At 36.4% G+C, this 24,370-nt stretch overlaps 1 protein-coding gene across 1 annotated transcript in view; it reads left to right on the top strand.

Moving 5' to 3' along the window:
• The first annotated feature begins 2,000 nt into the window (after nt 1–2,000).
• The window catches only part of LOC149808517 (BRO1 domain-containing protein BROX-like), a 78,758-nt gene continuing 56,388 nt past the window's right edge, over nt 2,001–24,370 (top strand). Inside the window, exons 1-4 of the mRNA XM_089978382.1 lie at nt 2,001–2,155; nt 4,073–4,276; nt 6,924–7,019; nt 10,494–10,566. Coding sequence (XP_089834508.1) covers nt 2,055–2,155; nt 4,073–4,276; nt 6,924–7,019; nt 10,494–10,566 — 474 coding nt within the window. The 5' untranslated portion in view covers nt 2,001–2,054. The remainder of the gene's footprint in view (nt 2,156–4,072; nt 4,277–6,923; nt 7,020–10,493; nt 10,567–24,370) is intronic.

Here is a 24,370-nt window from a genome sequence, read left to right as displayed (position 1 = left end):
ATAAGCACACCGGGGTATATGGTTGATATTTATAACAGTTCAATAAGAACCATACTAGGATGGCCTGAGAATCCACCCGCGGACACCCCCCCATCAACTATCCTCAGACACGATAACGGAGATGGTGGTAGGCATATTGCTCCATACAACGTAAATATTGCATCGGTGATAGCGATCAATCTAGTGTGTGATGTTATCGAAGGGAGTTATCAGGTGGATACCAAACAATCAAATCAAGCTCAACAGGGGTATATCCTTTATTCGTTTTCACCAACAGCCCCTCCGGGATTTTTAATCATTGAGAGTCCGATTAATCCGGTCTATATGCGATGCCATGATCGGTTTTTAACGAGAATTAATTTCAGACTTACCGATCAGTCAAATAACCTAATTGATCTGCAAGAGGAGGAGTTAGTGATCACTCTGTTTGTAAGATCATAGCAGCAGGGGGGGCGATGACATCGACGCGGTCGTCGATGTGCTTACCGGACGCTGACGACGCTGGGGATCGGCGCGCAGAAAGTATTAATTAAACTAAATGACGACGCGTCGACCCCCCAACGACGTCGTCGTTTTTTTTTTACCAGGCGCTGACGACACTAGATCGTTGAGTGCAGAAAGTAATAATTAAGCAAAATAACGATTGGACAAAATGTCCGATTCGCCCCCTCTGCTGCTGCCCCCCTCCACTCTCTGTCAAACAAACTTGTAAAACTATCCACTATCTGTCAAACAAGCTTGTAAAACTATCCACTGTCTGTCAAATTACCTTATTTTAGCATCATAATGCTTTATTACTCACCTCATCAGCTAACCAAATTATTTCTCCAAATTTTGGGAAAGCATCGTGTTTGCGTTACATGGAAAACTCATGCTTATTAACAAAAGATGTATGATACATCAGTGATACACGTCACAAATCTACTTTGTAAGTTAAAAAATCTATGTTGCTCCTGTTTCTATTAATTATTATTTATGATTTCTTTATATATAAATAAGTATACCACACAAGCGTTGCTTTAGGTAAAATATATGTATGTAAATGTATCCTGTAACCTGCCTCATTTCGCTCTGAGTGCGTGCCTGTAGTTTATAGTGTCACATATCACATATGCTTCGTTTAGTATCGCTTTATATGTAATGTAATTTGATATCCATATGTAGCTGCCTTTCTACCATGATGTCGGTGCCACACTACTTTGCTTCGTCGGCTTGGATGTTGGCTATGCGCTCTTGATGTAAATAAGTGCGCGACGGCAACCCAAATGGATCTATCCAATTTATCTGACTTCATGTCCTTTCAGCTTTTAAAAGTAGGAAATAAAGACCCTAATTTAATTTAAAACTGCCAGTCACACTGGAATAGCAGGTAAAACTTAGGCCGATAAATCAGCCCTTCACCTGTGATGATATTGATTTTCGGGTGAGGGTCTGATATCACCTATTCAAGCTGCAATCATCTGCATGCTTTTAGGTACGATGATACAATGTATCTAATTCGGGTTAGAGAAAAAAAAAATGTGGCGAAGCATCTTTCTGGCCCACTGCTCGCCTTGAATGGAATAGCCTACCAAACGGGATTCGAAGAACGAATGTTTAGGAACTTTTACATGGTGTAGCACACGTGGGTAGAAACGACTTTATAAGCATGGCGTATGCAAATGATTCTTTCCTATATTATTACATTGTTTTCAATCTTTTAACTTTACTTAGGTCATTGTGTCGCAATTTTGTAACTGTTTACAGTACTTGCGCCAAGTTTCTAACTTAGTTTTAGTTTTATTAGTTTGTATAAGTGTTTAATTTCGCTCCTATACCATTTTTAGTCGCTGTTTTTATTTATGATCTTTCTGTAAATTACAGCATGGACACAATCCGAGGCATATCTTTGTCTCTCAGCCCAGGGACGAATAATATCCGAGGTTTTCAAGAGCGTTTCGATTGAATAAAAGTGATTACCTTGCAGAGGGAGAAAAAAAAAAAAATCTCACAGAGCCACGCGAGAGTTTAGTTGAACGAGAACAAGTCAACATTACTGACAGTTGTACACAAGTATGGCGTACTGGTTTCACCGAAACAACTTGAAGGCTACAACCCCTATAACCTTTGAATTAAGAGGGGTATCTACAAATGACCAAACGAGAAGGATATTTAGGTATATATAGAATGATACTGCTTATAGGAATTCATGCGCACAATCAATTATAATTGTAGATCACTGTCACATGAAAATGATTCATGTTTGTTTCTTTATTATTTCTTCCTTCCTTTTTTCTTGTAAGCATCAAATTCTGCAAACTTAATTGCATTTGGTTTTGTTGGTTAGGAAGTGGCAGTGTGCTGTGTCTTGACTGGATAGATAAGATCAACTTTATTGAAATAGGTTCATGCCATCAGATATAATACAGCAGACACTGACACATGTTCTTAAAGAACATAACTGTCCACTGTGATTGGAACATTTTAAATTTAAAAAAAAAAAAACAACAACATGGATTCATAAAGTTCCTAAGATTTGTAGACTACTAGCAGGAATCCATAAACTTTGATTCGGATGACAATATTTTACCGATTTCATTTTATGTTGATAAATATTTCAGACTTATTTTGTTTTCATATAGATATCTTGTGTTCGTAAATGGATAATTGTCTTTGATTTGTGCACATCAGTTTCAGTCAAGGTACTGAATTATCCAAAATCATTGATGAGGGTGGTTGAAGTAGTGTTCACTATATAGCATTGATTGTAGTATTTCAGCATTTTACAAAATTGTAAGTTGAACAAAATCTTTAAACTTGTATAATTTGGAATAAAATGTACCGTTCCTTTTTTAATTTCATAAAAGTTATTTCTTTACAGTTAAGTTTTATATTAAAAATGAGAGGATTCCATTGTAGTTTTCCTGATGGTATTTCACAAAACTTCTTAATTTTGCAATATTTGTAGTTTCATCTTGGTGTTATTTTAAAGTTGCTCTTTTGATTGGATCGGTTTATAACACCATATTGTCGTCTTTTATTTGGAACAGCTCATTTTACAACATATTAATATTTCTGATAAATTTATGACTTCACGTTCATATAATGTTTGTAATTGTTCACTTTCAACCATTTTCTGATAAATTTATGACTCCACGTTCATATAATGTTTGTAATTGTTCACTTTCAACCATTTGTCATCATTTTTATCAAGGGGAAGAAAATGTCTGGCTTTCAATATCTGGCTATGTGAGTACTCCCTCATTATAACACTGTCCATGGAAGCCATGGAGTATACCACATGATAACAAAGTGTTATACATATATAATTCTGCTACAGAATAATGAAATGGGATTAATGATAAAGCTCAGCTTATAACAGGAACTGTGCTTTTAATGAAAGGGCTTATAGTGAGGGAGAACTGTAATTATGCATTATCCGTGACTGATGAATTGCTATCTCAGCTTCCCAACAGTGAACTCAGTTATGGACCCTCGTAATGATGTACCGCTAAACAATACTCGAGATTGAGACAAAAATGTAAGGATCAAATATTTCCAAGATTACTCTATCATAGATTACTCTATCACAGGATGAAAGACTTTAAGCAAATAATTATATCAGCACCTTTTGAATATTTTGTGATTGATAATGACCATAAGTTTGCTTGTCCATACATGCATTTATCCATCCATCCGTCATTCATTTTCATTGTAACCTGAACTCCAGCTAGGCTTATTGAGGGAAAGTGATCATAATTGCAATGTTGTTTCTTGATCATGATTAGATGATAGCACATTGTTTCAGATCCTGATGCTGTCCTCAGGGAAAGAAGGGTGGGGGTCATAGGTCACAGTGTTACAACACGTATGTACTCCTTATCACAACTGGAAGTCCATCTGCTCAGTTTGTGGAAGATTGATCATATTTGCATGATATTTCATCAGAATGAGACAATAAATCCTAAATGCAATGGATGGATGTGGTGCAGAAATGAAATGTGTATTTATTTGTTATGGCTTCCATCACTAATTGAATGATTGTTGTTATAGATTCCTGACTTTAACATAATGTTGCAAATTTCATTTCCAGTGAATTAAGACAGAATAGAAACAAGCTTCTCGAGCTACTAACGGATCCCAATCATGAAAGATCGGTGATGGAAAAAGTATCTGGGGATTTCTTTTCACTTCTCTTGGGTCTGATCCAACCATTTGAACAAGGAGAATCAGAAAATAAGTTGAGACGAGCTATTAAATTCAAGTGGACCAACACATTACTTGGCAACTCACCCATGTAAGACCTTAGAATAGATGAACAAAAAGAAACAACATACCTTTCTATGTACAGAATGCCAGATTGTATGATCTCTTTTAACCTGATATCAGAGAAACGTGATAGCTTAGGTGATACAGCGTCAGACTCATAATCCAAGAATTGCATGTTCATTTCATGTTTAGGCTGCCTTGGTATGTCTGTGAGAAAGGCACTTAGCTGCCATTTCCTTGGCATTATATAGCCAGTAATGTGTTATAAGTGTTATTAAAATGTCAGTTATGTTTAAAGTTAAATTGACTTGAAATCTATGGCAAAAGGACAAAGAATATTTGAATATATTTTACACGTTTTGAATCGTAGTTATCCATCAACCTTGGTTGTTGAGTTAGATCTGATGATTAAAGAAAACAAATAAGGGAAAAGATGAAAGTAAAAGGTGTAAATTTTGGAGCTGGGGTAATTTTCATTTGACATGTCATTTGATGTTTGCTCAGGATCTATACCTGAACGGAAAATGTAAGGGAGAAATTCCCCTCCTCCACCCATTTGACAAAATGTGGGTAAAAGTTTCTAAATGCAGGGAGTGGGGTTGGGATTTAATAAAGAAATAAAAGTAGGACATGCAAATGTGATGTGCAGAAATGCATTTGGATGAATTTTTGTCACAGTTTTTGAGAAGTCAGTCCAACAGTATGTAGCTATGAACAGATCCTGCATTATTATTTTTTTAAATCTTCAAATTTACAACCCATCAGGACACCTGGCACTGAAATTATCTTTAGACCCATGGACCTCCATCTGTGTTGTGTGTGATCCTGACTGATGCAGACTGTTATCTCCATCTGTGTTGTGTGTGATCCTGACTGACTCAGACTGTTATCCCCATCTGTGTTATGTGTGATCCTGACTGATGCAGACTGTTATCCCCATCTGTGTTGTGTGATCCTGACTGATGCAGACTGTTATCCCCATCTGTGTTGTGTGTGATCCTGACTGATGCAGACTGTTCCTGACTGATGCAGACTGTTATCCCCAAGCCAATTAAGTTAACAAATAAACATTGGTGTTGGTGGCAAAATAGGGTGTGTGTGTAACAAGTTATCCACAGGACACTTGCTCTTTTCATGAAATAAGCATATTTCTTGCACAGTGCATGCTTCTCAACAACTCTGCTGTCTGACAAAGCTGAAAACGGTATATATTTATGCCACTGAATTGTGTTATTGTGGTGTAACGTACCAGACCAGATCCATTTGAATTATATTTGTTAATGGAAAAATGTATACCAATATCATTTGTAATAGTTGCTTTGATTTTTAAGTCAGATATAGCCACAAACGTTTTGACTCACATACAGTAATTCCCTTAAAAATGTAAACAAAAACAAATAAAAATAATTTTGTTGGAATTTTTTTTTACAGAGTATCCATTCTAATGATGTTTTGGTGATTTACTGTTGGAATTTACTATAAATAAAATAATCAAATTGTAATAACTGAGATGCTAAAAATTATATCATTGACAGTTGTTAAATTTGCATATATCTTTCTCTGGTGAATACATAAATATATTCTGGGATGAAAATCTATAGGGACGGAGGAAACAAGCTTGCAAAATGTATAGACTGAAAGAAGCAACATTGCCTGCATTTTATAATAAAATATAAGTCATGTAGGACCAGGAAGACCAGAAATTGTATTGTGCAGTGTGAATGAAAGATCGCATATTTGAAATAAGGTTCACAAATAATTTGATGATAGTGACAACCATGTTTGTTGATGGTAATTTTATAAATCTTAAATACTGCATCTAAACATCTTGCTAATGAACACAACTCAAAATGAATAAAAGGAAAGATACTGAAAACATGAAAAGCAATATGAAAGTAATTCCTTTGCATATATCATGTTCTCTCTCTCTCTCTCTCTCTCTCTATCTCTCTCTCTGCGATAGAGAGATAGAGACAGTCTGATTAAAATCTTGACTTATTGTAATAAGATCTCAGTTTTAATCAGATTGGAGAGCTGCATAGCTCAGGTAATTAATATATGAGTTGTTCTAATCACAGCATATGTGTTTATCACAATTAATCAAAAACAGAGGGGGTCCCGAGTGGCCGAGTGGTCTAAAGCGCTCTCCGTTACGGATCACTGCCATCTCACCTCTGTCTGCGTGGGTTCGAGTCCAGGATTCGGCCAATGTGGGTATGTGAGAAAGCTTGCCAGTAGCTTCTCGTGGGTCGGTGGTTCTTCACGGGGGTTTTCCTGGGTTCTTCCTCCACCTTTAATACTGGCCGCCATGCATAGCCAATCGTGTGCTGACAAATGGCGTTAAACCCCACAACAACAACAACAACATCAAAAACAGAGAAAGTGAGCAAGTGGATTTATCAAACTGTTTTCATATTATTGAATAGCTCAATTAACATCATAAAATGTATACTTTAAGGCATATTTTTCCTTTTAAAAATTAGTGCTCTTTCCATTTGATCTTGATTACCTTGATACATGTACTTACATGTATTTGAGTGAGTGAGAAACTAGACAAAATTTCTAAATGAAACCAGTGACAATTACATACATTTACAAGAAAGGCATAAAACAATGCCATATAGTATTTAGATCAGACTGATGAAAATATGAGAACTTAATTATTATACTTGCAGGGAACAGCAGGATACTGTATTTGAGTGTGCCTCCATGTTGGTCAATTTGGCTTTGTGGCACACCAAGCATGCCGCCAAGCTTGCAGCCCAGGAACAGTGAGTATTCTTGGAAACAAATTCAATTCTTCATCCCTGAGCACATGTTTAAATACAGTGATATTTATTTTCCCCACACATATTTTGTAAATATTTACACCTTTGTCCATTTAATTAACTGGTATATATATATATATATATATATATATATATATATATATATATATATATATATATATATATACAGATGGAAGCAGATATTTGTATTCACAAAGATCAGTGGTTGGTAAATGCAATATTTTGTTTACTTTGTGCTGTATTTCACCTTGGTAGATGGATGTATCATCAAAGTCTTTTTTAAAAATACGTTCTAAGGCATTTAAAGTATTGGTATAAAGCAATTTTATATACCAGTACTATTGGTGTATCAAATTGTGATCTGCCCACAGCACAATAATTCGTATATATAAACATTTTCGTGAGTGTCTGCAATTGATTCTAGATCAGTGATCCATTTCCACGCATTAATAATTTAGTGACATATGAAAATAACAATAATAAGTAGTAATAATCCCCATTTTCTAAATGAATTTAATATGGTACACATTTTCATCACAATCCTTCTGGGGGTCCCGAGTGGCCAAGTGGTCTAAAGTGCTCACCGTTAAGGATCACTGCCATCTCACCTCTGTCTGCGTTGGTTCGAGTCTCGGATTTGGCTGATGTGGTTATGTGAGAAAGCTTGCCAGTAGCTTCTCGTGGGGCGGGGTTTCCGGGTTCTTCCTCCACCATTAATACTGGCTGCCATGTATTGCCTATCTTGTGCTGAAAAATGGCGTCACACCCTACAACAACAACAATCCTTCTGCTTTCTGTTTCCCCCTCCTCTCTCATGCATAATGAACAAACTAGGCAGAATGGTGGATTGAGAGAGAAAAGTATCTGGGGATTTCTTTTCACTTCTCTTGGGTCTGATCCAGCCATTTGAACAGGGAGAATCAGAAAATAAGTTGAGATGAGCTATTAAATTCAAGTAATTTGAGTATATAATAAGGCTGTTATTTTATGTGTACTGTTTGATATCCTTTCTGATTGGATTGCTAATTTGAGTATATAATAAGGCTGTTATTTTATGTGTACTGTTTGATATCCTTGCTGATTGGATTGCTAATTTGAGTATATAATAAGGCTGTTATTTTATGTGTACTGTTTGATATCCTTGCTGATTCGATTGCTAATTTGAGTATATAATAAGGCTGTTATTTTATGTGTACTGTTTGATATCCTTGCTGATTTGATTGCTAATTTGAGTATATAATAAGGCTGTTATTTTATGTGTACTATTTGATATCCTTTCTGATTGGATTGCTAATTTGAGTATATAATAAGGCTGTTATTTTATGTGTACTATTTGATATCCTTGCTGATTAGATTGCTAATTTGAGTATATAATAAGGCTGTTATTTTATGTGTACTGTTTGATATCCTTGCTGATTGGATTGCTAATTTGAGTATATAATAAGGCTGTTATTTTATGTGTACTGTTTGATATCCTTTCTGATTGGATTGCTAATTTGAGTATATAATAAGGCTGTTATTTTATGTGTACTGTTTGATATCCTTGCTGATTGGATTGCTAATTTGAGTATATAATAAGGCCATTATTATATGTGTACTATTTGATATCTTTGCTGATTGTGTTGTTTAAACTTAGCTGACTTGCAAATGCATTGGCCACTGCCAAAACAATTTATCAACCCGATTTGTACTAGTACAATAACCTATAGATAGATAATGGTTAAGTTCAGTCTCTATAAAACTTGATATAAGCTTTTATCACATATTTTTGATATTATAACATGTGAACATATCACTTAATGTGATTCTGATTGGTTGAAATAAGCCCATGAAATTATTGTGCAGTATTCTCATTACTGATTGGCTGCGATCATGGGAAAACTTTTTTAACCCTGCCTTTTGGAGTGTTATGTTGCCAATGAACATTTTGTCTGCCATTTTTTTTCTTTTTATTCACGAAAGTAATTGGGAAAAAAATGGTCTTGTCTGTCAGAATATGGCCAATTTACGATCGCAGTGACTTGTTATGTCATTTATAACATATCATAACATGACAAATGGATAAAAGTCCAAGACAAGAACGACAACAACAAGTAAAACTAAGGGTATTGCTCAGTTCATAGCGAATTTGTAACATTAGGGTTGGAGGGGAGTGGTAAATCCGAAGCATGGAATCCACCCTATATATAAACTTAGTTTAAATGATAACTTACATAAGCAAAGAAACTCTACTCTGTTCACAGAAGAATGTGGATATAAACCGGTCTCCAAACTGACAGAAATTTATCCAACCACTGCATATTTAATATGTGTTGCAGATCCGACTTGAAATGAAATTTGTTTAACTTACATATTCTGTAGTCTATTGTTACAAGTCAAACACTGCAAATATCCGGTCACAAACACATTGCAGTAAATATGATAATGTATGCATCCAGGAAGCCTTCTTTCAACTGAATATTGCAACAATGTAATGTTTAGTTCTGCAAGTGACATGTTAGGTTACATAAACATGTACCATCTACTGCATTCTAACTGGTACTGCATCAGACAATGTGACATCATGAACATTGGACATTCTGTGTTGAAAAATGATTTTGTCTGTGTAAAATGTTCTGTTTAATTGGAAGGACGCTTGTTCTTTGACTTACAGATTGTAAGAAAAGTATAATCTAGTTTTAAATGTTAATACTAGATCAACTTTGTTTGGGACTGTTTTTTACACACAACAAACGAAAGGTGTAATGTCTGTCAGAATGAACAAAATTATTCGTTCTTCTTTCTATATAAATAATTTTCCACTGAAATCAAAACTACATGATAAATCTCAAATGGTAATGATTTAATATTAAATTTATGAATCTCATTGAATAATGTCATGCTTTTGCAAGCTTTGGCTTTGGCTTGCAAAAGTTGGACATTATTCAATGAGTTTCATAAATTCAGTATTAAATTATTACCCATTTGAGATTCTCTTTGTGTATTACATGTATCAAATTACGCCCAGATTGTCTGTAGCATCAGATCAAGATATGCACATTTTATATCTATGTGGCTGTACAAGCATTGTAGACCAAGATCTACTGGCACATTACGGCAAATAGATTGGGTCTACAATGTTTGAGTTGTGCTTATGTTACTCTCCTACAATTTCCTTCTTCCCGTGGTACTGATTGATTCAGGCATCCAACAATACTATAGGAACACTGTTCAGCTTAGGCAAAGCAATACTGTGAGAGAAAAGTTCCCAATGGAGAAGTCAGAGACTAAGTACATCACATAATGTCATGTGACATTGTATGACATCAGTGCAGGAGTAATGGCCATGGCCACGTATAGAAGATCCCAGTAGTGAGCCAGTCAGAACTCTGGAATTTGTAACGTAAATACCTTAGAGCTTTGATTTCCTGCATTTATGGTTATAGTACTAACATCTATGTCATTTTGTCTACCCAGACCGAATATGGATGATGCCAAGGAGATACACACATGTTTGAAGACAGCAGCTGGAATATTCTATTATGTCAAGGTAAGTAAAAAGTAAGCCTTATATATATATATATATATATATATATATATATATATATATATATACACACCATGAAAAACGTTAAGTAATTGACATAGATTTTGCTTTTTCATACAAAATGTACATGATAGAAACAGAATTTATCATGCTATACAGTTTACTGTAAATTTATAGTTAGTGAAATGGAAGACATAAAAATAACACTTCACTATTTTTCATCTGTAATTAGTTCAAAAGGTGATTTATCAGGCGCAACTCACATTCAGTGTTCCTCATTATAATAGTCTGTGGAATTCCTAGAGTGAAAATGCCATGTAATTAATTACATAAAACACACAAGGGAAGATGATGACTGATTGGATGTGGAGGCATTCCCTCCATCTGCTGGGGTAGTCTAATCACCCCCTGACACTGACCAGTTTTGTTACTATTGTAACTCATCAGAGGGAATAGTTCGGCTTGATTCATTTGTTCAACTGATCATTTTGTTATGTTATTGAGAAGTTTTTATCAGTGATCGTAAATGGAAAATGCTAAAATAAGCACCGTATATACCTTGCATGTATCTATGGTATTGATCATAGTTTTATGATGCAGGTTGGTTTAGAGTTGGAATTAAACTCCACCTATACTGTAACAGGTACTATAAAACTGTTAAGTTTACAATGGAATATTCTAAGGAAAAATCACATTCCTAGATGCTACAGTTATTCATGAAAATAACACAGTAGCATTTGATTTATACTGTAAACCTACAGATAAATATTGTTATCTATGCTATGATTCCTACCATCCATACCACTGTAAAAGAATCTGGTCCATTTAGTCAACTATTAAGAATTAGAAAAAATCTGTACTAAACAGTGTGACTTTTGAGAGACATGCTTCCAGTCAAGTTAAATATTATGAAATGAGAGGCTATTTGACTATGATTGTAACTGAAGCTTTCCTCTATTATTATAACTGAAGCTTTTCTCTGACTATGATTATAACTTAAGCTTTTCTCTGACTATGATTATAACTGAAGCCTGATAGATCATTCAGAACTACTGAAACCAATTTTTAAAAATCTCAGTACATTGCAGTGCAATACTGGCTATCTTCAGATACATTATATATTTTCTCAAACATGCAATTAAACATCTCTGGCCCTTTGTCCAATTGAGTTAACAACTGATTTCCCAAGATCAACCAATATTTGCACAGAGGATTGGTTATAAACTTAGTAACAAACTAATAAGAGCCAAGTTTTCTAGCAAACATCCAGGAAAAACAAATAAAGTATTAGATTGCAAGACTATTAATAGCAGTTTCTGTATGAAAATGGGAAAATATAAAATCTTCAGAAGCACATTTACAAATATCAAATATAAATCAAGACTAAGTGGACCTTGTACTACATGAGCAGCAGAGGGGGCAAACCCTACAACTTGATAGAAGCCTCCAAACACCGAAATAAGCCCTTTATAAAACCCGCACTTCATTGTAAACGCAATTGTCGCCACTCGCTATTGTCTGTCTTCCCCAGAAGGGGCAATCCCTACAACTTCAGTGACTTTGTCGCCGATGCCTAAATAGTGCGATATGTAAACACAGTTGTCGCCGTTGTTGCTGCGTGCTGTTGTCATCGCCCCCTCCACTGCTCTCTAGCTAAAAATTGTATCTAACCCAACTCTCTACCGTGTTCAAGGATCATGTAAGTTTATCGTTACAAATCCATGTGGTTTTGCCTGAGCACGACTAAAGAAATGTTTAAACTTATTTATGTCCATATCACCACTGCACCAAGTCTGATGTATATTTCGCAACTTGTGTGCGTCAACGCCGCTGAATAGTGCAAGAATGTTACAGTTGTCCCTGATCACTTTTGGGATTTGTGTATATCGTTGGGTTACATAAATCACATCTGTGTTGTTATGTCTGCCACGTGAAAATATCCTGGCAGGGTTTCATTGTTTATCCAACATCACATCGTTGTACATGACTAAGTTATTGATGCTCCCGTCAATATCATCAATACTTGGTGCTTCATCAATGTCATGATAAATTCAATAACATCATCACCGCCGCTTATCGATTTTGCATTCTCATTAAAATCTTTTAACACGCTGTAGCATTGCTGATCATCCACAGATGGAGCTACCAAATACAACTTATCCCACTTCATCCACTTCATTATTAAATTAAGTAACAACTGCGTCATACCGCTCCCAGATGGGCCTATAATTATCATTTGAATTGAATTTGGTAGCACCGAGTTATGTTTGATTGGCTCTCGTCGTTTTGTAGCAGAAAAGTCAGTGATCTCCATTAGATATATTATAAAAAGAATATGGATTTATACTGTGTGAAATGTTGTTGTTGTTGTTGTAGGGTTTAACGCCATTTTTCAGCACACGATAGGCTATATATGGCGGCCAGTATTAATGGTGGAGGAAGAACCCGAGGAAACCCCGGAAAGAACCACCGACCCACGAGAAGCTACTGGCAAGCTTTCTCACATACCCACATTGGCTGAATCTGAGACTCGAACCCACGCAGACAGAGGTGAGATGGCAGTGATCCGTAACGGAGAGCGCGTTAGACCACTCGGCCACTCGGGGCCCCTGTGTGAAATGTAAAACACGTACCCCAACTGCAAACATAACAACCACTGCAACAAAAAATAATCAACAAGTGCTTACAGGCAAGTGTGAACGATGTGGCACAGCGAAGTTTAAATTTATTCCGTCAGGTGGAGCGCCGGCGCCGAGTAAAAAAAAAAATAAAAAAATAAAAAAGGAGGTGATATCGCAGCCAAGTTAGGAAAATTACCAGGAGCTCCGTGGGCGAAATACCCAGGAGAAAAACATCTTCCAGGATATAATTACTGTGGTCCTGGAACCCGACTTGATATCAGACTTGATGCCTTAGATCAGCCCAATCCAGGCGAGTATCCGATAAATGCTATCGATAAGGCATGCCATGTTCATGATATAGCTTACCAAAGTAAGGATTTGCAACAGCGCCATCTCGCAGATGTGAAATTAATTCACGCGTTAAATGCCATCACTGATAAATCTTTCAAGGAAAAATTAGCTAGCTGGTTAATAAAATCCGCGATGAAAGGTAAATTAGCGCTAGGTGCTGGTAATTAAGTATAATGGAGTCGATTTATTATTCCCCAAGAGGATCCTGGAAAGGTAGCGCAGCAATCGGCAAGCTTGCCAATGCAGCAGCAGTTACACATGATACTGCTAAGAATTGGTTATCCAAACAGACAATATGGCAAATTTACCAACCGCCGCCTAAACAAATTCACTTTTATTGTGCCAAGTGAAGTTCATCAGGCTGATATATTATTTCTGCCACATGATACCATTCGTCGCCGAACATACAAGTACGCGTTAACTGTAGTTGATGTTGCAAGTAGATACAAAGATGCGGAACCGTTAGCGACTAAAACAGCATCTGAGGTTGCTTCTGCGTTTGAACGAATTTATCAACGAGGTGGTCTACGATGGCCAGATCTATTACAAGTTGATCCTGGTAAAGAATTTCAAGGCGCAGTATCGTCGCTGATGAAGCAACATAACGTTACCATCAGACGACGGCATACTGCAATTCACCGTGATCAGGCAATTCTTGAGCGATTTAATCGAACACTTGCTGAGCGGTTATTTGGATATCAGTATGCGAAAGAATTTATTCAAGATAAAAGATCGCGTGAATGGGTTGCAAGATTACCAAGTGTGATAGCAGCGTTAAATAACGAGATCACTCGAACAACCAACATGAAACCTATTAACGCAATTACAAAAAAAAATATACCTACACAACGACGTGATCTTTCAGCACAGCCAGTATTAGGTAATATCACTGTCAGGTATTTATACGAGCCCGGTGAACTCGAAGGTGGTAAAAAAAGAGCGACTGATTCTATCTAGAGTGTTACCATACATAAGATATCTAACATAACTAGATCCACTGGTAGACCAGCAATCTACAGGCTGGATTCGACTGCACCTCAACGTGGAGTCACATGTGAGCAATTACAAGTAATTCCCGAGGACACACAATTACCACCCCGATCACTTAACTAGCGCTGGCGCCTCGACATCGATTACACTCAAGACAGGTCAACATCACATTTTGTCGTGTATGACCAAGATTGTTATCTTTTCTATCTACAGTAAATTGTCTTGAATTTTTATTCAAATACTGACATAGCATTATACAATTACAGCTCGCACAGTGATTATTATGCTGTTTTAACGCGTTAATAAATTCAACATCAAGATCAAAATCGCGATTATCTTTTTTGTCACTCTGTCTGGTGCCCCAAAAAAAAGAAGAAAACATGAATAACTTACTGCAAAAAGATCAATATGTCATCGAGGAAAATAAAAATTCTCAGTTTAGAGGAGAACGTGAAAGTAATTCAACTGACGGCGGGGGGGGGGGGGGTGTCGTCAAGGATTCTTGCAGAAAACTAACGTCGGGAAGACTCAGATAAACAATATCGTGAAAGATAATGAAACAATTCTGCAGAAGTGGAAAGGTGAAATGGACGGAGAAAGGAAGATTGTTTGAGCCAGGAGACGTTTGTATCCTGATTTGAAAGACAAAAAGAAGCAAAAATTTTGTCAGTTGAACTGGGATATGACGACTTAACCGCAAGTAACGGATGGTTGCACATATTTCAAGTACGACACAATATCAAGTGTTCTGTCATTGGCGGCGAATCAGCTGATGTTAATAATGAAGTTGTCGAAGATTGGAACAAAAGACTAAACGATATATGCAGGGGATATGACAGCAAGGATATTTTTAATGTGATGAGACTGGTTTGTTTTTTAGACTGTTACCAACAAAGTGACGTGATGTGAACTGTAACATACTTATAAAGACAGTTTTAAAACTGTATCAATGGTTATTCATAGCATTCTTTTGCAAATGATGACAAAGTTTGTTTTACATTTATTTCACATCATGCATGTGATTTTTTAATTAAAATATTAAATATTTAAAATTAAATGTACTTGTGACTTTTTTCATATGTATTTACTATTCGCATTTGTCATCCCCCTCTAGAAAGGCCACCCGCATTATAAGGCCACTTCCCTGCTGCATTAGGGGTGGCCTTATAAGAGGGGGACTACTGTATACAGAATGAACCGGTGCAAGTGTCTTCAAGTTGGGTCCGTAATTCCTTGTAATAATCCTGCAGAAAAGAATTCTGCGGGAACCATTCCCAAAGCGTCCGAAGGGGGAGTTTAGGGCCAATACCATGCTTGCGATGTGGTGTTGGGGTTAGGAGTAAAACACAGTTATTGCAAGGTGCGGGGGAAAACGATACCGTGAACTCGAGCGATATTATAACAAAAAAATAACGACATTGCGCTGAAATGTGAGCGTGATTATATAACTAAGATTTTAGACAAATTATAAATTAGACAAATACATTATTATATAAATGAGCCAAGAGTTTGTCCCACATCCTATCATCGAGAATTACGAAGTGAATCGTGAGGGAATAGTCAGACATTGCAGGCTGAAAAGACCAGTTGGTGTTGTTAGTAATGCTGGTTATCTTAGATTTACTGCTGGGAAAAAGGGGTATTATAATCACAGGTTCGTGTTCGAGTGTTTCTTTGGAGAGATCAGAGACGGTCTTGTAATTGATCAGATTGATGGACAAAGACTTTTTATGGAATATCTAATCTACAAGCCATCACACCTAGTGAAAAGTCTGCACGAGGTGGTACTGGTAATTTTGTGAAAATTCCCAGAGCTGTCAGATCTTTCAACATAAGTACCTGTGAAGAGAAAATATTTCAATCGATGAACTCAGCTGCTAAGTATTTTGGTATTAACCCGCGTTCGGTTCAATGCGTGGCAGAAAATATAATCATATCATCATTTTCATACAAGCTTGATAGCTGGATCATATTTTCTTATGTAGATAACTCTGCAGCGACTGTGTAAAAGTCAATGATACATTTATTTCCCCTTGTCAAGGTGATTTCATCAGGAAGTGTTGCGCAACACTCCTTGAGATTGTGCAATACCCAGAGCGGAATAACAATTGAGTCACAGTCTATAACACTTCCGCGTTTACAAGTACAGGTATTTTTCGAATTCTGTGTTTAGATCCAACTTAAATTTAAAATCCAGTTCAGAATTTAAATTTAGTTCTGAAATGTTTTAGAATTTGTTAACTGTGTGTCAGTAGTTATCTATATGATAATTTTTAAATCCTGTACCATCAGATTAGACAGTGGCACAGTGGTAGCACGTTTGACTCTCGTCCCGACTTTATCAAATGCCATGTTCGAATCTCGTCACAGACATACTGTCGATGGTCCCAATTTATAGGGTTTTATAATAAAATGGGGGCTCCAGCAGGGGCCTTGTGTACATATCTCCTCCACATCTAATCGTGGGGGGATATGTACATGGAGCTCCCAAAAATAAACAGTAGCCTTGGATGTATAAAGCTTTACATCACATGGGTCAAAAAGAATGTGGCTAAAAGAACCGATCACGAGGATGCCGAGAAGCTATCAGAAAAGCTCTGTAAGACCGAGATAAAAAAAATCTGAAGATAAAAAAAATCACCTTGACAAAATCAAGGAAGTAAAAAATCTCAAGTCTGAAAGGACCTCGTGGAAACCCATAGGCTAATGCAAGACTCATGATTGATAACCGCTCATCAATGGCTACAGTTTATTTTTTTTCTTTTAAATATATAATATTATATATATGAATTACGAAAATATCAATGATTGTTGCTATTAAAAAATTAGAAGGGCGCGGATTTAATATATCACTAAATTCTGAAACAATTATGCGTTATATTCTTCCTGCTCAGTATCGATTTATAAAGAGAATTCAAAACAATTTGTATAAATCGCTGGCTACAGTAGAAGAAGCACAAATAAATGAATTTGTTTCATTGTCTCGTGCAATTGAAAAGATTAGGCTGAAATTAGCTCAAGAGTATGAAATGAAAAAGATAATAAATAATCGGGTAAGGAAGTTAAAGGATTGTATGTCTGTTGATGAAATCAAGGACGAAGTCAAGGAAGTAAATACCTCACCTTGACAAAGTCAAGCATCAAGGAAGTAAATATCTCACTTTGATTTACTTAGAAGTCAAGTACTTGGAAATGAAATTGAAAGTAAAAAAAATATATCACTTTTTTTTACTGCCTTGATTTTGTCCTCGTTGATTTCATCCTTGATTTCGTCAGCGAGATAGTATTTCCCTTAATCGGCGGGGTTTAATGCAGGAGTGTGCATAATTGAGAATTTGATCTCTGTCACATACAATTGAAATAATATGCTTTGTCTGAGACTATCTAACTGTTGCTGTGTTAGTAAGAAGTCTTCGCTTCCGTATTCGTCAATAATGAATTTAACGTTAATTTCTTCTTGTGTAAATGCAGCCCTAACTGCTTGCTCGAGCGCTTGTTTGTCAAATACAAAAACATTTATGTGGTGGTACATATTTGAGATTTATATAAATCTAATCTGATCTAAGATCTAAATACACGTATATATTTGAGGATTTGATGTATACCGCAATGCGCGATCACAATATGATCTTTTTTTAATACTTGTAGTTGCGTATCAGTCAGTATAAAATCGTCATTACCGTATACATCAACAATTATTTTTTCTTGGGTAACTTTTTCGACAGCTTTATCAAGAAGTTCTTTATTATGTATGAATCATTTTACACGGTGATACATTATATAATATTTGCTTAATTAATTGTCAGTAAAAAAAATATATTTTTTTTGCTTTTTACTAAATTCGCATGATTTTTACTAGTAAACACCCTATCAAAATTGAGAAATTGGTCGATTTCTGTGATTTTTACTAGTAAATTACCTTTCCAAATTGAGAAATTGGTCGATTTCTGTGATTTTTACTAGTAATTACCCAATAAATTTCAGTGAATTTGCCAGCGTTGCAGAAAATATATATATTTTTAAGATTGAAAGTCTTTAGGATTTCACCCTGATTGGAAGTCTATGACTTCACCAGGAGACTAATATGTAGTGTTTCACCTCGTAAATTAAGAAGATTCCCACGCTGGTCTGTCAGCGCGAAATTTATTCTGGTCAGCCACGGATTATGACATCGTAGATAGACCGGATTGATCGGCTCTTGTACAATCAGAAATCCAGGTGGTACATCTTTCGGAGTAAATGAATAAAGAACAAATCCTTGATGGGCTTGATTTGATACTGTTGTGTCCGTGCTGTAACTGCCATCAATGACATCACACACAAGATTGACCGCGACCACTTCGGTTATATTTACGATGCCCGGGGATACATGCCGGCCTTGCCATTCGGGATTATTGTCGTGTCTGAGAATAGTTTGCTTCGGTAGTGTTTTTCTGTATTGTGCGGGTATGTCGTCAAAGAACTCATTGATGATTTTGGTGGTGGATTTTTTTAGTTCGTCTGCGTTGTACCAGGGGAAATTATAATTTGGCAATTCAGCTTCTGTTATTTTGTAATAATCGAGAAATCGTTGTTTATTGACAAGAGTTTCATCGTTAATTATTGCTTGAATTAATCCCTGGTGATAATATTCCATGTCTGATACAAGCTGATTTAATATTTCAATTTGTTTAATGATTTCAGCCAACGATGATATGTGCGCGCCACATGGTTATTTGTGTAACTCAGTGATATATCTTCGGATGGTTCTTGCTGGCCGTTTATTCTCAGCGAAACCCCAGTGACACTAAGTTTGTCAAATATCATATGAGACTTTACCTGATTGTTTATCCGGGAAACATCCTGCAGCGCAATAAAGATATGTCGTGGCACAGAAACTCCCTGTTGTGATGCTATATGCCAAGTAAATACGTCCCTGACTCGACTTGTGACAGCGTCTGTGGTTGTTGTAAGCCATGACATCGGCGCTTTACCACCTTGGTTCATAAAAGAAAGCAGTCGTGGCTCATCTGTGACTGATGGAGTTAGCACTGGCATCCACAGTGAAAGTTTTTTTAGTGTCACCATACAAGCATCAGCAGCACCAGCTCCTCGCCAGATCGCATCATTGTCGTGGCCTTTTCTGTGAAACATAACTGTGCGCTTAGCTCCAAAGATGACCTTTCGGTAATCTCTGCAAAATCCAAAAATATGACTGAGTGGAATCGCTCATGAGAAATTTCTGGTATTTCCTGACAGCATTGCTCGGCGTGTTGCAAATCCCAAGTTGTAAGTCGCGCTGATATTTTTTATAACTTCAAAGGCAGCACCTGGTCTAGCTTCGTATTCAGGACCATCAGCAACTGGCTGTGGATCAGATGAAGTATTCTGTGGTGTCCGTAATTTAGTATACTGAATAAGATCAGTGCGGTCAGTAATATCCTTGGCAAACATCATTGATGGACCAGATGACCTTGTAAAGTCGTCAGAATATCTCGCCAGACCAATTATTGTTATGGCAACATCGAGGTCGTTCTGAATTATATTGATATTTTTCCCATCAATCATATATGCGGCGCTATCAAACAATGCCATAATCCCATTGTTGACAAAACCAACTCTGTCATTGGCGTCGTAGTTAGTACCATCTGCTTTGGTAAGTGTGCCTTCTACTTCAATAAACGCCTCAGCTGGCAAGAAATATCTGCTCGTATCGTGAACCTGAAGTTCAATACATCCCCGTTGATTTGGATCTCGTGCATCGTAGGAATAAAATTGAGAATCACGTACCGATTTATCTCGCTCGACCGGCTCATCTATATTGAATGCTGGATCAGATATCAGTTTGAACATTTTATACTACTGCGTGTGATTTCAAATGGACAATTCCGCTATCAAATTTGCTGTAATATTTCGCTGCATGTCGGATTCCAGCGCCGCTAGTTTCTGATTTGCGGCTTGATTTATTATTTTACTAACATCCGCAGGCATGGTTTCGGTGGCTGGCAGTTTCACTGGTGCACGCTGAGGTTTACGCGCTATTAGCCGCACTATTCTTTCTTTGATTTTCGAGAGTGCTTTGCCAGCAGCGCCAACAATTGCACCAGGAGCTTTTTCACTAACAACATTAATGGCTTTCATCAACAGCTGTTTTGCAAGAGGACCCAACTTTGGTGCCAATACCACAAATAATCTCTGAGCGGTATCGCCAAGTCCGTCTCCGTAAGTTGCTCTATAGATTGGTAATCGCGAGTTTACTGCGCGGATCTGTGCGGTTGTATGTCTGTTATATATGACCATGTTATGCTATTGCTATATGTCTAATCGCGGTGATCTTAGTCACTATCAACGAGCTCATTGACGAGTTCTTGATAAATGTGAGCGTCCATTATACCGCCTTGAGATAATCTCTGGCAAATATCAGAGGCTTCATTAATTATTTCCGGCGAGTTGTTTCCGGCACATCTTCCTCCGATGAGGACTTCTAGCTGAGACACTTCTAACTCTAACCCTAACCCTATTATCAGGACAAGGAATTCCATAACCACTGCCAGTAGGTGGTGGCTGTTGACTTCATAAGGTAGAAGTGAGAACAGGTTGAGATTTTTCCATCTGCTGTTTCTCCTCCTGCTGAATCTGTTTAAATGATTTTCAACAGAAAGGAGGAGATGGTGGTGTCTGTTGCATCGATGACAACAATCTTTGTGTTGCTATATCCGCCCGCGCAAATGGTGATTTTTCACTTAATTCTGGAGATGGCGGTGGAGGAGATGGATCAGGTACATCCATGTGTGGCACTATTATTACATCTGATGTTTTCTTGGGTCTTCCTCGTTTTTTCTTCTCTGTCTGTTGTAACAGCGCAGGAAGTGAAAGGTCTTGTGGCTGCGGAGAAGGCTGACATTTTTTTGCCGGTTGTGCTAATTTTTTCTCTTGTTGTTTCTGCTCTCGTATTATTTTTTGCTGTTTCTTTTTTCCGCCAGTTGCTGCTGACACGTTATTTTGTTTCTCCTGTTGTATTCTCCGATGTTCTTGCTTTTTTTGTTTTTCCAGTTCTTTTTTCTCTTGTGCTAATTGTTCTTGTTCTTCGTCATAACTTTCATCCTGCTAACAAAAAAATGGATAACCAACATCTGCCTTATCTATGGTATATTTATCCGTGGCTATTTTGTACAACCAGTCACCCCAATCTTTTTTCTTCACATTTTTGGTATACTCGGGCTTTAAATATTGATCTCGTCGGCAAAAACTTTCGGCAGCAAACCACCAAACAGACCACTGCTATAAGCATCTGTTGGCTTAAATTCTTCAATTTCTCCTATGCCCTCAGGAGTAAATCTCGATTCAAGATTAATCATTTTTCGCCTGACAGGTCCAGATTCTACTCGCAATATTTGAGCAAGACTTCTTTTTTCTTCGGGGTCCCTAATAGCAGTTAAAATCTTTTCAGTGGCCGCAGTGACGGGCTGAAATAATTCCTTTGTTTCAATTGCATACTCAGCTCGCGCTTGTTGTTGTGATTGAGCATCCCTTTTAAACTTTTCCTTCACTGGAATATATTTACTAAGTGCCTCTGCTCACTCCCTAGCCAGCCTGGCCGTATAAGATTCTGAGTGTACCATTATTTGGTATAAGTAATTTTAATTTATATCCTCGAACACGGTATCGAGTTGGGTTAGATACAATTTTTAGCTAGAGAGCAGCGGAGGGGGCGACAACAACAACACGCAGCAACAACGGCGACAATTGTGTTTACATATAGCACTATTTAGGCATCGGCGACAAAGTTACTAAAGTTGTAGGGGGTGCCCCTTCTGGGGAAGACAGACAACAGCGAACGGCAACAATTGCGTTTACAATGAAGCGCAGGTCTTATAAAGGCTTTTTTCGGCGTTTGGAGGCTTCTATCAAGTTGTAGGGTTCGCCCCCTCTGCTGCTACATGTAATGTCATCTAACTACTCACCTGCACTAAATGTGTCTAACAATATGTAGGCAAGACTAAAAGGGTATTCCAAGTGATAATAAAAGGATACTTGAGGGATATCTATAATCATAAAGATTCATCAGTGTCCAAGCATTATAATTTACCTGACCGCAACATAGATCATCTTAAATATCAGATAATAGAAATGGTAAATCTGATACAGAGCTGTCTAGTAGCACTTATTATAGGAAACATAGAGAACTTTTTTTGATATACCAATTACATACTCTACAACCAGTAGAGATTAACATCTGTTTATATGGGAGCATTTTTAACTTATATAATACACATAACTTGACTACTGAATAGTGATCCTTGACCCTACCTGCCTAATAAAAGGAACTGTGTTATAATGATTGGATTTATTGGGATGGAGTGTTGTATTGGACAGAGAGAAATAAACCTTAATATAATACTTTCCATGTCAGAACAACTGATTCATCATCATTTAAAGTTCATATCTTAGTTTTTGACTACGATATCCTGAACCAGTTCCTTGCATCAGTTGTATCTAGTGTTATAAAAACTGTTATATGCTGTGAATTCACTTTTGTTTGAGGCATATTCATTTTTGTGGATTTTGTGTTTAGTACCAACCATGAATTGAAATGTAAAATGTTACCAATGTTATTTCTGCCAGAAATGTGTTAACAAGTTCAAGTCTGTCCAAATTTTTGGGGGGTGGGGCAAACCACACAAATTAATTCTCCAAGCAATTCATTGACAGTGGCTGATAACAAAATTACCAGACTAGAGCTTAATGTGCTGGTCATCATGTAATGGCATTTAAGGGTCTTTACTTTGTTTGCAGTTGGATATAATGTATACACATGTACATATAATGTATACACATGTACGTATAATGTATACACATGTAGTTGAATATAATGTATGTATACACATGTACATATAATGTATACACATGCATTTGGATATAATGTATGTATAAACATGTACATATAATGTATACACATGTGCATATAATGTATACACATGCAGTTGAATATATGTATAAACATGTACATATAATGTATACACATGTACATATAATGTATACAAATGCAGTAGAATATAATGTATGTATAAACATGTACATATAATGTATACACATGTACATATAATGTATACACATGCAGTTGAATATAATGTATGTATGAACATGTACCTGTAATGTATACACATTTACATATAATGTATACACATGTACATATAATCTATACACGTGCAACTGAATATAATGTATGTATAAACATGTACATATAATGTATACACATTACATATAATGTATACACATGTAGTTGAATATAATATATGTATAAACATGTACATAAAATGTATACACATGCAGTTGGATATAATGTTATGTATACACATGTACATATAATGTATACACATGTACATATAATGTATACACATGCAGTTGGATATAATGTATACACATGCAGATGGATATAATTTATACACATGCAGTTGGATATAATTTATACACATGCAGTTGGATATAATGTATACACATGTACATATAATGTATACACATGTACATATAATGTATACACATGCAGTTGGATATAATGTATACACATGCAATTGGATATAATGTATACACATGCAGTTGGATATAATATATACACATGCAGTTGGATATAATATATACACATGCAGTTGGATATAATGTATACACATGCAGTTGGATATAATGTATACACATGCAGTTGGATATAATATATACACATGCAGTTGGATATAATATATACACATGCAGTTGGATATAATGTATACACATGCAGTTGGATATAATGTATACACATGTACATATATAGAGGATGTTTTCTTCACCTGTGTTAAGACTGAATATGTTTCATCATGTGATATTTTGACAAG

The sequence above is a fragment of the Sinohyriopsis cumingii genome, chromosome 1 (assembly GCF_028554795.1).
Source record: "Sinohyriopsis cumingii isolate HCF-2022 chromosome 1, ASM2855479v2, whole genome shotgun sequence".
Classification (NCBI taxonomy): Eukaryota; Metazoa; Mollusca; class Bivalvia; order Unionida; family Unionidae; genus Sinohyriopsis; species Sinohyriopsis cumingii.
The sequence above is the reverse complement of the archived record's forward strand: the minus strand, read 5'-3'. Positions and strand labels throughout refer to the sequence as shown.